The sequence below is a fragment of the Leuresthes tenuis genome, unplaced genomic scaffold, assembly GCF_036924035.1.
Source record: "Leuresthes tenuis unplaced genomic scaffold, fLeuTen1.0.hap1 SCAF_11, whole genome shotgun sequence".
Lineage (NCBI taxonomy): Eukaryota > Metazoa > Chordata > Actinopteri > Atheriniformes > Atherinopsidae > Leuresthes > Leuresthes tenuis.
The window spans coordinates 28,333,843-28,349,077 of NW_027325365.1; the positions used below are offsets into that span (position 1 = coordinate 28,333,843).

At 39.8% G+C, this 15,235-nt stretch overlaps 1 protein-coding gene across 1 annotated transcript in view; it reads right to left on the minus strand.

Moving 5' to 3' along the window:
* fbxo38 (F-box protein 38) overlaps positions 1 to 15,235 on the minus strand; it is a 38,026-nt gene that overhangs the window by 15,323 nt on the left and 7,468 nt on the right. Inside the window, exons 3-13 of the mRNA XM_072396252.1 lie at positions 14,637 to 14,770; positions 13,714 to 13,877; positions 12,906 to 13,071; positions 12,409 to 12,684; positions 9,466 to 9,559; positions 6,462 to 6,592; positions 5,860 to 6,030; positions 5,613 to 5,755; positions 3,234 to 3,405; positions 831 to 1,028; positions 565 to 720 (exon numbers count right to left, since the gene is read on the minus strand). Of these exons, the coding sequence (XP_072252353.1) occupies positions 565 to 720; positions 831 to 1,028; positions 3,234 to 3,405; positions 5,613 to 5,755; positions 5,860 to 6,030; positions 6,462 to 6,592; positions 9,466 to 9,559; positions 12,409 to 12,684; positions 12,906 to 13,071; positions 13,714 to 13,877; positions 14,637 to 14,770 (1,805 nt within the window). The remainder of the gene's footprint in view (positions 1 to 564; positions 721 to 830; positions 1,029 to 3,233; positions 3,406 to 5,612; positions 5,756 to 5,859; positions 6,031 to 6,461; positions 6,593 to 9,465; positions 9,560 to 12,408; positions 12,685 to 12,905; positions 13,072 to 13,713; positions 13,878 to 14,636; positions 14,771 to 15,235) is intronic.

Below are 15,235 nucleotides of genomic sequence, written 5' to 3' on the forward strand. Positions count from 1 at the left end.
AAATGGTCTCCATGGAAGGGTGGCTGTCAAGAAGACATTCTTAAGGAAGGGAAACAGGGAGAAAAGGCTGAGCTATGCCAAATGACACAAGGAGGGATGAATCCTCCCCAGAGCCCGGACCTCAACATTATTGAAGCAGTGTGGGATCATCTGACAGAGAACGGAACAAAAGGCAGCCAACATCCAAAGAAGAGCTTTGGGATGTCCTTCAAGAAGCCTGGAGAACTATTCCTGAAGACTCCTTAAAGAAATGACAGAAAGCTTGTCACAGAGGGTTCAGGCTGCGTTGGAGAATAAAAGTGCTCAGAACAATTATTTACTTTAAGGCTCCTTAGAACTAACTCTGTTTCTGCCTTATTAACTGTATTTACATGTGTGTTAGCGTGTTTCAATAAACTACTACAAAACAAAGATAACAGTTTTTATCTGGTGCCACTGAAACATTAACTTGGATATAAACTGAACCAAAAATGTACTGTTACTGTCTTACCTGAAACCCATTATGTGATGCTAAAGTAAGTTCAAGGTTGTGACCACTTCGTGCACTCTGAATTTTGTTCACACCTTTTGTACAGGAAGTCGGCTGCTGCAGACAGGAAGGTGGCATTAACCTAGAAACAAGACCTTCCTCTTCCTCGCTGTCAGAGTCTGAGATGACCAGCGGTGGCTTGGGAGCAGCAGAACCAGCTGGTCTGCACTGTTGGCTTAAACCACTAGGACCTGTAGGTGAGACAAGTAGAAACAAACAATAATGATGATGATGATGATGATTTCCTGAATGAAAAAGTTGGAAGTAACATGTGTTAACTATCAAAAGAGTGTCAGAAAACCTGCTTGTTCCTCATCAGGAGGTTGTGACGTTCCAGCTGGACAACTGGGCCCTGCCACGTCGAGCCCCCCGTCCTCAATCCCCCCTTCAGCTTCTTTCTGGTCTATCTGAGGCTCATTCTCCATTTTCCCTTCATGATAGGCAACCTCCTCTTCCTCCTCTTCATCCTCTTCTTCCATCCTATTTATCTCCACTGGTTCTGTGAAAATAATCAAATTGAGTTAATTAAAACAGCCTTCCTTAGCACACATAAAACACTTGGTAGAAAATACACTTTTTTCCACTAATTTGAAAAACTTTTCCATTTTGACTGAGCTACAAAAATTTGGTATAACTGAACAAAGTTGTTGAGAATAAATCAAATTGGCGACAGTAATTGGCAGCTCCAATTTTGAGCAAATTGGCTCATTTCTTCCATTGAGCCTAAAAAGGTTCAAACCTGCAAACTGCCATTTATAAAGGAACGTGTATGACGTGTATATACATGAATTGTAAATTTTTCCTTTAAAGCCTAAAAGATTTTAAATCAACTTTTTCACCTCGTTAATATGTCCATATGTCTAATTTATGTTTTACAAGAAAAATGAAACAGCTCCACCATCAGCCTCAGAAAGGCGAGGTCAGAGAGCCCAAATATTCTACATCTACTGTCTGGGGCAATAAACCTGGAGGTGTCCAGGGCATACTGTCTCTGCACAGTGGGACAGGGCTGTTGGCCCTCTGCGGTCATAACTGAGCACAACTCATGTAAAACCTGTACCATATATTTTGCATGTTCATGCACACACATTCATTCTGTATCGTGATCCTACATGATTTGGCTGGAGTTAATTCTATCTGAAGAGATATATTTTCTGTTGTGAAAGGTTGTGACATTTTCCCCATATGGGATTTTTTTTGAGCAGCATCAGGTCGTCAGCCAGATGAGAAGCTGCCTTATATGGTAAATGAACTGTACTTGTATAGCGCTTCTCTAGTCTATCTTTTAACACTACATGCCAAATTCACCCATTCATTCACGTACTCATACAGAATGTCTCAGTCTATAAAGCTACGTGCTTCCTACAACATACATACACTGATGCATCGGAGTTTGAGGGGTAAATAGTGAGGACACTCCAACAAGTGACCCCAGGGAGCCGGAGTCAGACCACCAACCTTCCGATTGGTGGGCGACTGTTCTTTCTGAGCTACATGCTGCCTACAGAGTTACAGTCTCAAGTTCAAGTTTAAAACATTTATTGTCCCATAGGGGGAAATTTGGTTTGCATCAGTGGATAAAAAAGACATAAACAACGCAAGATACAAAAATACAAAACAAGACTTAACAAAAACATGAAACACAAGAGTGTTTATAGACATCCTAACCCACCTCAGCCACACTTGCACTAAAAGTCCATTAAAATGTGACAACAATGGAATGATAAATATAAAAAAATATATATATATAATAAATATATTCCGGTGCAGCTTTAAGTGTCATGAATGATTTAGTGATTGGTTAAGTGCATTGATTGCACTCGGGACAAAGGTCCCTTGTATCTATTGCACTTTGACCCTGGTAACCTATACCTCCGACCAGATGGAAGAGGAACAAATTCCTCCAATAGGGGATGGTTAGTCTGCTGAATTTGATGCCATCAAATCAGGGAGAAGACAGAGGGAAATATTTGCATATCTTTTCATGGTCCAGTTAAAGTTCTGGCTTCAGTGTGACTGAGAATCTGTGGTATGATTTAACGATTAATGAACAAAGTAGACCACAGTCAGCTGTGAGAAGCTTGAGCAGTTTTGTCCTGAGAAATGAGTAAAAATCCCTGCGGCAGATGAGCCAATCTCATGACAAATCCTGTGAGACTTCTATCTGTAACAGCTGCAAAAACTCCCAACAGTATTAAGTCTTAGTCTGCTTGTATAGTCTTAAAGCATAGTAGAATGGCATTTGAGTCTGGAATATGTTCATGCAGCCATGGCTCAGTAACATTCTCTCTGTGTCTTCCTTAGTGCTCCAAGCTTGTCAGGTTCAATTGTCAGGCATCTCACATTGCCATTTAAGGGAAGAAATGCTTTAACCCCACTCCATGTTGCTCTTTCCTTGCATCCACAGTGTTTTTTTCTTCAACTCTTCAGGAATTTGGATTCTTATTTCAGGCATTAGTTGGGCTTTGGAAAGCTCAATCAGCTGCTCCTGCATTAAAACAACTTTATTATTGGTAACTTACTATTTAAATTGTAGTAAAGGGCAGTACAAACCAAGCAGCCTAGTGGAAAAAATCTTTAAAAATGTAGTTTTTCACAGAAAAAAAAAAAAGTTAGCTGGAAAAACAAACAAAACACTACAGGAGAAATTTCAACACGCTGACACCAGTGTGAGCTACTCTACAACTTGGGTAAGAAGACTTACCATTTTGCTGCTGTGGCCTCTGGTTGTTGTTGACAGGTGGAGGAGCAGGAGGCTGGTTGGCCTCATTAGGATGATGATGGTGGTTGTTGTCATTGTTGGAGTTCTGGTTGCTGACCAGTGCTGAGGACACGCCAATACCAGTTCCAGCACTCAGACCCACCCTGGCACAGCCCTAACACAAAAATCATTCATATGCATCAGTACTTACTTCAAAAACATTTTTTTCATTTGCTCTTCAACTATGAATCTGTTTGATCAGCCAACTAGCACAGCTGACTCTATGGAAGTGGTCAGTATCCAAGAAATTATGGAAAATGTAAGGAGGTCAAACAGAGATGGGAAGAGGAAATTATAAGGACTTAAGAAAATACAAAACAAAGGTGGTCCATCTGCACTCTGCTACTGAAGTTGACTTCATCTATGTCCTGGTAGAACTACAATGTTTCCCAGATTGACAACAAATGACATTAGATCATTTGGCTCTTGCCAGGCTGGTAATGAAAAATAAAGAAATTACAACTTATCAGACACAAAAGAAATGAGAAGCAGTCATGTTGATTCAACCTGGGGGAGCAGAACAAGTGATGAAAACGAACCAACATACAAAGAATGCATTTTCCCATCAAGGCAGCTGCAGGCCTGGACAGTTAAACAAGAAGTTCTGACAATGAGAGGCAGTCTTTGAATTGTACCTGTAAGTAAATTTAACAAGCTCTCGGCTTTTTGTCACAAAAATTCTTTTTAAAAAATCTTTTTAAAGAAAAATAGTACAAAAGTGAAATATCTTCTATGAAATGTGAAATAGTCTCATCAAAGTGGAATATCACACAAGACGAGGACTAAGGTAATGTCTTTAAGGCATACTTTCCACATGTGGAACTGGGAGAAGAACATTCCTCTCATCAGAGATTTTCATGGAAACATGTTATTCTTAGCAGTTGCTCAGAATAAGTTTAAAGGCTGAGAACTGTGTTTTACTGACTTGTTTAGCTGGACTGTGAAACAGCTTTTCATTTCGGTGCGAAGCAGGTCTAAAATTACATTTCCCTTTTGCAGAAAAAGTGTATATCAACGGCTGAGACCTCCTTTTCTTGTGGTTCTGAGACCCAATTTTATTTACTGAGTGACTGTTTGAATCACTCATGTTTGGCTGAGAGGATATGTTCTGTCATGTGCCAAACTCAGCATTTCTGCTTTACTCTAAACTTTAAATTGTATAAACTATAAGCGCATAATTAAATGTCAAAAGTGAATTTGCTAATCTGGGCTTGATATAGGCTCAATGTGGAGCATCAGTCATCACACATATTTTCTGTGTAAACTGGTAGCACAGAAAATAGACTTTCTGGTGAAGTGAAACGTATCTTGTGTGTTGCAATTACACTTTTTAAACTAAAACTATCTTCACATAATTCTGACCAGCAGAGCAGATTTTGATGAGAAAGGGGTGAATAAGCTTTTATGAATTTAGCACTTACTGAGTTTCTGGACAGGACTTTTGATAAGCTCAAATTAGACTCTCGCATCATGAGCTCATAAATCAAATGATTGCTGTAGTTGTAAATGAAGCTTTAATCACCTTGTTGAATGAATCTGCCTGAGAAATTCAGGTGTGTGCATATGTAGAAGAGATTTGTATTTATAAATCCATCTGTGAGATCACATGAAGACACAGACGTACTTTTGTGAGCATTTGTTCACAAACATAAAGCAGAAAACTGCATGTAAAAAAGTTTCCACAGTGCATTTCACTTGAATTCACCAGTGTGAATTTGAGCCCTTTTGTTCTCCTCAGACTGATTGGACAGTGATAACTCAGTCACTATGGAGCTGTCCAATCAGAGGGCAGGTGATTTTGTTGCCTTCTGTTTTGCTGGAAGTCCTGAAGGAGAATCAGATTTCATAGATGGATAATGACACCAGCCCATCTGAGACACAGACGGCAGACACTTTATGATGTTGAGGAAGCATTTCTATTATTATTCGGATGTATGAATGCTTGTGTTACTGCTCTTTATCTGAAGAACCTATCCCATATTTAAGCACTTTGGTTAAAAAAGAAAAGATGTGGTCCTACTAAAGAATAGCTAAACAGACAGTTTAGAAAATCTTTTTACTAGAGTTTGCCGTAAAAATGACTGCTGGTATACATTAATTTCCCTTGGTGTGTATTTTACCCTCAAATGATACACTACAACAATCAAATTGTCCATTTTAGCATCACTTTTAGGTACCGATTCAGACAAAAAGTTTGCTTCCTCGGTTATGCAAGAAACCAGATGTCCAATGCATAAACTCACTTATTCACATGACGGTACATTTCAAAATTGATACAAGAGGTGTACAATATGTGTGAGACATTATGGTCACATGGTTTACCTTGGGTGGCTCTCTAAACATCTGGTCAAGACAGATAAACTCCAGACAGGGTAGTAACTCAATAAAGTGGGAAAAAGATTCCAGTTTGATAGCATGACAGCGAACCAGAGTGAGATCAACAAGACGGCTCCATCTGGACTGATCTGTGAACAGCAACAGGCAGAACTTACAGGAGCAGTTCCACAGCACAGTACAACACTTCACCAGTTAAGAACTTAAAATGCCAGCCATGTGAGCAGAAGTTTACCTGTGATCCAGTGGTGAGGGTTATGAAGGTGTGGACAGTTGTAGATGTGCAGATACTTAATGTTAGTGAAGACCTCATTTACCACCTTAATGCCAATATCAGTGATGATGCCAGGGTTTTCAATGACATCAGCCAGACCATACTTCACTAGCTCTGAATGATTCATCTTACCTGCAGTTAAGCAATAAAAGACATGAACATTTTCAATTTTCTTCTTTTTTTCCTCTGCTTTTAAGGTTTACACTAAAATTAAATTCATACACTGCTTTTTAAATGTGGTATTTTCAGTGGATGACATTGAATGAATAAACTTTAACCAGCCCAAAAATACTGAATGACTTAGCGGGATAAACAACTAAGCAGTTATTGTGTAGTTATTACTTCAAAGGACTGTCCATTAACACAATACATTCCACGGCCCGTAAACCTAGCCACCGCAACAGAATATCAAACCATGACTTAATTCTAACCCTCATCCTAAGACAAAGTCTTAACCCCATAAAAATCACTTTGTACCATTCAAAGTGATGAACGGGAAGCCCCTGTTTGTCAGTATGCATGCAGATTTGCACCCCCATCCTCACAGGGAAAAAAAAACTAACATTGCAGAAGGAACTCATCCACATATCCCAGATGAAGTGTCTCAAACTGAGGAAACTCAAGTTCAGCCATTTTGAGAGCTGAGAAGACTCCATCTTTAGTCAGAGAGGGCTGGATACGCAGCTCATGAAGCCTGTTAAAGACACAGATAATGAAGTGAAAATGATGTCTTCATTAAAACACGGAATTCATCATTTGACACCCTTTTCTGCTGCAAGATAAGTGGCACATTGTTCAGTTCACTTCAACTTGTGCAGTAATTACTTTACACCACAGTCCACTGGTTTTTCCTAATGAATGGAGACACGTCTGCAGGGGGGTAGCGCCAACAGTATGTCAGTGTGTCAGCTGTGGATCAGATTTAATAGAAAACACAGTGTCTGGTGCCGATATAGATCTATCCTATCTTCTAGCAAACATTTGCACTGTTAGGTAGAAATTGTAACATAGCAAGCCTCAAATTATCTAAACTAGCTCACAGGGCTCAAAATACACTGCCTGCCTGACCAGAAAAAAAATGACGACATCTTAAAGGAGCAGTGTGTAATAATTATGGTGATTTATTAACAGAAATGGAATATAATACATATAACTATGTTGTTAGTGCTATATAGTCACCCTATGAAACGAGTCGTTACGTTTTTATTACTTTAAATTTCGCCTTTTTATTCACATTTTATTCACATCACTGCTACTTTGCAGACCACCACAAAACATTAATATAATGCAGAACAACTAACAATGACATCCACTGTAAGTTATATTTTCACAGAATGTCTAACCAAATGTAACATCTATTTATAATTTATATCTCTAAAAGTGACCTCAGAACGTGAGAAGGTGGTTTCACTCGATGGAGAAGACATCGTGACACATTTGAGTGATGGATGTGTTGGGTAGTGTGTCAGGCCATCTTAGTTTCTCTGAAGCATGGAGTGTTGCGTTCAATGTGCAATTGGAAATGACAGAATCTAACGAATACCGTTTAAACGCACTCGGAAATGACAGAATCTGACAAACAGCGGCTCTTACATACTGCTCCTTTAAAGGAGGAACGTGGTCTACAGATAATCATGAATGATTGTCATCAGAGATCACTGAAATGTTTGATGACATCAAACCAAAGAAGAGCAACAGTAGAATTCACAGCAATGTTTAATCATAAAATTTGGATACTCTACGTATTTGGACTAAACAGCTATATAGCCAAAATAAAAACACTTATCAGTTAGGACAGTCAGAACAAGCTTTCAGTTTGTTAGCATAAAGATTAAACTCTGGTGCAATGGAAAAAGGTCATGTGGTCTGACAAGTCCAGATTGACCCTTTTCATAGAGATGCCTTGTGTTAAATGTAGGAGCAGTGTTTTGTTCTGGGGTTGTTTCAGTTGGTCAGGTTCAGCATCATGTCGTAAGTCCAAAAAGTTAGGTCAGCTCACAACATGAATATACTGGATGATCAGGATTTGAAAAGAAAGGTCAAACTGTGAAAGAGTGGTTCAGTCAGCACCAGACACCATTTTCACACATGGATCGGCCACCACAGAGCCCAGACCAGTCTTAGAGATTTACTGCAGGACACCTTACACAGAGCTCAAGTGTGCTGTAATCAAGGGTGAAAAAATATATGAGTATGACTTTTTTTGGCTTTGTTTGTGTGCTTTTTTAAGGCATGTCCAAAGTCACAATTCTGACACATGAAGAGCTGGTGACTTCAAACACTTCTCAGAAGTATTATTTTGACTGACAGGTGAACTGTAACAGTTGACCTTAGGCAACATAAAACATCCCACTGGGATTTAGTTTTTTTTCTGCAAAAATATTAATTATCATTGCTATCGCAGGGCAGTTTAATCATAACCAAGAGACATTTCTAATGCTACACTGCTATTTTATCCAGTTATCTTCATTTTGCCCCCGCAGTGGTTGTCCATGTAAACACTGGCTGTGTTAAAGGTGGATGCTCCGTGTTGGTAATGCAGATTACCGACAGCAGCAGGACAGAGGCATGATCAGGGGTATATTCTGGTGTTTAATCAAGACGGTACTTTTTCAGTCTGAAAGCAGCAATATACCCACACCTACATACACCTGCACCTCTCTCTGTACGGTGTTTGAGACTGACTCAGAGATAGGTGAAGGAGGTGTATGATGGACCTCTTAGCACAGCCTATTGAATGATCTCTGTAAATTAGTCCAAACTTTGTTAGAAAGCTGTGTTTTTAATTTTTTCAACAGATCCCCCAGAAGTAGTGTTTTGGGTTCAACTTGAAGAATTCAATCGGCTTTCAGTCCCACATCAAATGACTCTGCAGTAATTGCAGGCACTTCTTGATTCAAGCAGTAAGTGTTCATTCAGGGCTGGAAAAGTTTTCAAAGCACATGCCAACCACAGGTTGTTCACTGATCTGCTTTTTGGCTCACAGGGCCTTCAAAGATTCCTCAGACAGTTGTGCTTATCAGAAAATGGGGCCCAACAAAACTTGTAAGATGTATGCCATTTTTCTACTGCATGTATACCCTTGACACCGGCGGGTGCAGCTCTTTATCACTGCAGTACAGCATGTGTGTGTGTGTGTGTGTGTGTGTGTGTGTGCGTGTGTGTACATGGAGTGATGATTGTGCTGAGTCAGTGTGTGACTGGCTTTCAGTACAGAGTACAGCTCAGTACAGTGCAATGTAACACCAAACAAAAACCTGTCGCTCTGAGTCGAGATGTGTCTAACCTACACTAGTGTTCAGCCAGCCCCCCTGTCTCTGGATACAATTCCCCTTGTGTGGCTACCTCTGCACACTGCTACCGGCAACATGAATGTAGCTGATCCTGCCATTTTAAATGGTCTGCTCTTGTATTGCACGTTTTAATCTTGTCTAGGTTCTACAAGATGGTTTACATTCATAAACAAATCCTCACAAAGCACGTCTATGTATCCACTCTGTACATGCAGATGTTTGCATCATTTTTTCCCTCTCAGTAATTGAAACAAAGTGATGACTGGTTGAATACCTGCGAGCAGCAGTGATGATGAGGTAGCCCAAGTCCACTTCCAGAGCATTCTTGCAAGCTCCAAATACAATGGTGTGGAGGTTACGAAATCCTCCTGGGAAGATACAGACATGGTATTAAAGACTATCTAAATTACTTTGAATTAATTAGTTGGCATTAAGTAGATAGAATTGATTGTGAGCTATAACAGAACAAAGTAGTGTTCCTAAAGATAATAACAGAGCAGCATACAACACATAAAAAGCATGTTAAACCTGGTGAGTGGTGTGAAGAAATGTTTGAAGACCAATTCACAGCAGGTGTCTGTTTATTGGGAACTTCAGATTAAGCCTTCCATCAAGCTCATCCCAAACAGGTTCTATGGTGTCCAGATCGGGTGACAGAGGTGGCCCTACCATGACCCATGGCACACCATCCTTCTCTTTTCTCTCCAAGTAGTTTTTCAACAGCCTAAAGGTGTACTTCGAGTCACCGTCTTGCTGTATGACAAAGTTGGGACCTATCAAATGAGCTCTTGATAGTAAAGCAAGACACTGCGAGATGGCGTGATAAAGATAAAGATAAAGATCAACTCTGCCTGCAGCAAAATACCTCAAAACCTTCCGTGTCCCGCCCTTGTGCTTCACAAGGGTTTTAAATGGTAAATGGACATGTACTTGTATAGCGCTTTTCTAGCCTAACTGACCACTCAAAGCGCTTCACTACATGCCACATTCACCCCACTCACACACATTCATACAGCACGTCTTAAGATACTTAACTACGTGCTTTTCTAATCATACATACAGACATTCATACCCCATACTGGGAGGCAACGTGGGGTTCAGTGTCTTGCCCAAGGACACTTCGACATGTAGCCTGGGGAAGCCAGAGTCGAACAACCGACCTTCCGATTGGGGGGCGACTGCTCTTCCTCCTGAGCTACAGCCGCAATTGGACACTCCAATTTGAACCAAGGAGTCTGACCTATGTTTTGTCTGTCTATAAGATTCTGTTCAAGTCATCCTTGTGTCGGTGATCCTTGGCCTCCGTTAGTCTCTTCGACTTGTTTTGAGGTGTAGAGGTAATTTCTTTCTGAAAAGTCAGCCATGCATGTCGCCACTGAGAACCGTACTGACCCAGATACTGCAGTTGAACACGTGGCATCATGGTGAACCAGGAGTTCAAGAACAGTTAAGCATCTGTCATGGATACACAGAGAAACGTATCCTCCAATAGGGAAGTCACCCTGAGCCTCTCACACCCAGTGAAGTGATGCACCTCCTTCATTTTTTAAAATGTTTTTTATGTTATCTCTGCTTCAGAATTATAACTGGCTGTCCTGCTTCCTGGGACATTCCTTGCGTTTAGCATTTCTCTTAAAGGGGAACTAAATAAAGACAGATAATCCCTTATTTAGAGGCTGCATCATCATTGCCCTGTTCACTCCGTTACATGGATAGACGCAGATCGCGACTTATCTAAATAGCTTCGGAAGGACGCCGACTTTTGCCAAACTGTTTTCGGTGAGTAGATATGCCAGAAATAAGTTCTAGGTTTAAAAATACCAGAGTTCCGCTTTTAAGGGGATTTGAAAATCTGGCATCAAAGTGGAATTTTTAAAATTATTTCCAATGTCTTGAGAGCAGTCATGGACTGCATTTACATAACACTTCTCTAATCTCGTTGACACACACACAATACCTCTTAGTCTATACAGTACACACAGTGCTTCGTTAAGGAAAAGTGGGGATCAATGTCTCAAGGACATTTTGATATGTGCACTGTGGACGGAACAACTGCTCTTCCTCCTTAGCTACAACCGCCTGTATTGTCTCCTGACCTTTGTGAAGATGTTAAATCATCTATTGAGAACTATTAGGTCGTGTCCGAAATCACTCCCTCATTCCCTACTCCTTACATAGAGAAATAAATGTAGTGGACTATATCGTGAGCTAAACAGAAAAATCTTTCGACACTTTCGGACACTACTCTTGGCACTGGTAATTACGTCATCGCTGTTGTACAATTAAAACATACCACATTAACGTCGCCTCACACAATACTTGTCCGTTTACTACTGTATTTTTGTTAAATTAGAAGATTTTGATTAAAGTCCTGTAATCTTTATTTTCATATTTTGTTTACTATTGAAGCATATTTTCATATTTTATTCTATTGGCTCTTCAGTAACAAAAAGTTACAGTGTAACCTACTGGAATGTTTAATTATATGCAGTTTGTTTTTTTAACAATAAATGTAGGAAGCCATTTAAATTGACTTGTTTTTAAATGTGTAATAAAATAAACAATGGAATAACTCACAAATTTGTCTCGCAACTACGAGCAATTCACCGGAAAAAAAAAACGGTAAGTGATTATCAGATGTTCACTACATTTCGTGGTGAATTGTGGGATACATTCAGTGCACTATATGATGAACATCAATAATCACTAAACATTCGGACACCACTACAAAATACCGTGGTCACTATATAGTGGTTAGGGAGTGATTTCGGACACAACCTTAGACTTAAGATGGTTGAAGCCAACAACTGCTTTCTGTAACACTGAACCTTGTGTTGTTAACAATTAGTATTTAAGCCCTCTATCACGCTGCAGTATGTCTGAAAAATTGGCGAAAATTAAAGCTGTGGTGCAATGCTCAGAAAGGCTCATAGGTACCGGTCCTAACTGCAGGGGAAACACTGAGTCATAATTTCTTAAGTAGGAGCTGACCTATCACTGTGTAAGATGAAAAGATGGAAGCATTGTAAATGTCTCCATCTGGTGTGTTTATATGCAGTTTAGTTGTGAATGCAGGTAAATACAAATATGCAGGTTGAACTTGTATAAAAAAAAAGATTTTGTCACCAATAAACAAATCCTAGAAAAGCAATATTCTATTTATTGAGAGAGAGAAACACTTCCAGAACATACCAATGACTCTGGAAAACTAACTCACCTGACCTCCAGCTGTCTTCCACAACATGTTGGATCAGCCCTCCCAGGAAAGGAACCCTGACCAGCTCAAGCTGCTCTAAGTTCCGGGCTGATGCTAAACCAGTAACTAGAGGCACATATTTGAGGGAGTTGGTTGGTCCCGCACAGTTCCGCATGACAAAGGTTCTCAGGCTCACACACAAAAAGTCCTTAAATGGCTGTGGTTTGGTAAAACGGACCCACTTCAGGTAAAGGTGCCGTAGCATGGAGACACAGGGGATCTCTGGGACATTCACACCTACAACACACAATTTATTGATTATAACAAAGCTGATTTTCAAATTAGAGCTGAAAATGCGAGTACAAAAAAAGCAGGCCCATTTGTTTATCACAAACCCTCTGCACTGAGATTTAACTCTGATTTGCATCCAGTATCTCTGATCCTTTCAACACACTGTACTTCAGCTCTGATACAGTGGCAGTAATATATTATGTCATTGGTCAAGATGTCGCACTCACCCACGAGATGTAGGGTCTGGATCTTGGCAGTTATGGGAATGGTGAGTTTGTTCTCTGCAGGAATAGGAAAAGCCCCGTTGCGGTTGCGAAACTTTCCCAGTATGTGAACCTGAGGCATATAGTTCCAAATGGCTTCCACTAACTCCAGGTGGGATGTCTCCACACCCTGAAATTACATGGAGTCAAGTCGTTAATAATAATCGTTATTATTAAAAAAAAAAAAAAAAGGTCATATAATAAAGCTAAATAAACTTTGAAATATTGTAATTCAGGCTGACAATCCACATTACTGTATCTTGTATGTTTAGCTTTTCAAACCAGCACACATACAGAGCAGCGAAGTCCCTACAGGATGATATTTCAGCTAGCTTTAAAAAAAAATGTGACCCCTTTCCCTTTATGCCTCTCTTGACAACTAGACTATGCTAACTTACAAAACCCTACAAGTAAACTCAATACTTAGACCTGTACTCTGTCTGTGACACACTACCACAAGCAATCTGAGACTCAGAGACTTGCAACTGTAATTGCTGTAAAAGGGAGCTGTACGTTTTGACCTGAGTGCAGGTTTTCTGTTTCTATTGTTTACATCTAGCTTGTTTCACTATAAAGTAAGTACAATACAATACAAATAGATTACAGACAATAGACAAATAGTTGAGTTGATCAAATTATATAAACCCCCCATAAAAAAAAAATTTCAGATTGTAACAAAAGTGTGAAAATAATAGAAATGTTAATAAATTTGAAAGGCAATACATACAATATCCCACAGTGATAACACACCATGCTCACAGTACATACTGACCAGCAGATTGGGACAGGCTTGTAGTGCCTCCAGGACTCCAGGTATACTGAAAGCCTCATAACCTCTAACTCGTCTCCTTTCCAGGTAGCGAGGGTGTAAGCCATATAGTTGCTCCAGATCAGGCATCTTTTTCAAAAGGATTAAAAAGCTGCTATCGGTAAAACCTAAACATCAAAAAACAAATAGAGCATTTAACTCAATAAGCAGAAAAAGATCACCCCCAACTGAAAATCAAGGAAAGGATATACAACAAAAACATTTTACTATCTATGGTATTCTACATTTACACTCTGGAATGTGCCAACCAGCTATTTCAGAATACAGTCCATACAATGTTATCCCCAGTTTTTCTTAGACCTCATTTCCATAACCTTGGCTCTAGGGTTAAGTATAAAGCTGCTTTCACACAGAATAAGGGGTTAAGGCCAAGAACAGGAGAAAGGAGTGCACACAAGCAAATCAAGTTCAACTTCGGTGCCAGCTGTGAAGCATCCAAAAAGATATCCAGGAAGTAGCTAGTTTCTCAAGACATGATCAGACCTGGATGCAGAATGTATCGAGAGGCGGAAGGAAGGAGGAAGAGCAGTTGTCTGCTAATCAGAATCAGGAGGTCAGTGGTTCAATCCTGGCTTCCCAGGACTACATGTCAAACTTTCCTTGGGCAAGGATGTTGCTTACCGACTGCTCCTGGACGACTCACCATACAGCTAAGATGACGTCTCAGTCAAAGTTGTCTCGTGTTTTTGCCACATAGCAGTGAAATTAACGCAACATTAAAGTCCAGGTAACTAACTTTTCAGACTGCACATGCTTGTTACATAATACACCTCATTTCCTTTAAGAAAAAAAAAAAAAAAAAAAAAAGCTTTGAGTGAACAAGCTTTGATTATGTGAGGATTGTTGGGTGTACTGGGTCATCTTACCTGAAGGCATGTACTCCCACCAACAACCAGCACACAGATCTACGACTTTGATTACACGCAGGTACAGAGTTACTGCTTCTCGAAGCTTTCTAGACAAGCATTCCATGCACATGATATCCTTCATGGGAAGGTACCTACAAAACAAAATACATGTTAGAATTTTCAAAGCACTTTGCCCCTTAGCCTCAGATCATTTACAACACTGTCAATCACCTTGATTTTCTTTAGATATATTAAGCAATTATATTTAGAAAGAAGATTTGAATTGGGATTTTTTTTTCGCCATCTTTGCTTTCATGGAACTTGCATCACACCAAAATGTAAAACTGTAAAATACATGACATTAAAAACACTACAGCGGGCCCCCACGGTTAGACACCACTAATGAAAATACTTAAATTGAGTTAAAAGATCGATATCACAAAAAAATATGCAAGAATGCGTTTGCATTTGGTAAGTCCACAAGTTACTGCAATACCCGATGATCCGTGGTACCCCAGTATCAGCTTCTTGTGATGTCGGGAATGCTGGGCTTTCTCTTCACATCTTCAAGTTCCCGATAGGTGTTGACAGTCAACAGGTTTGGGTGTCCAAATCCA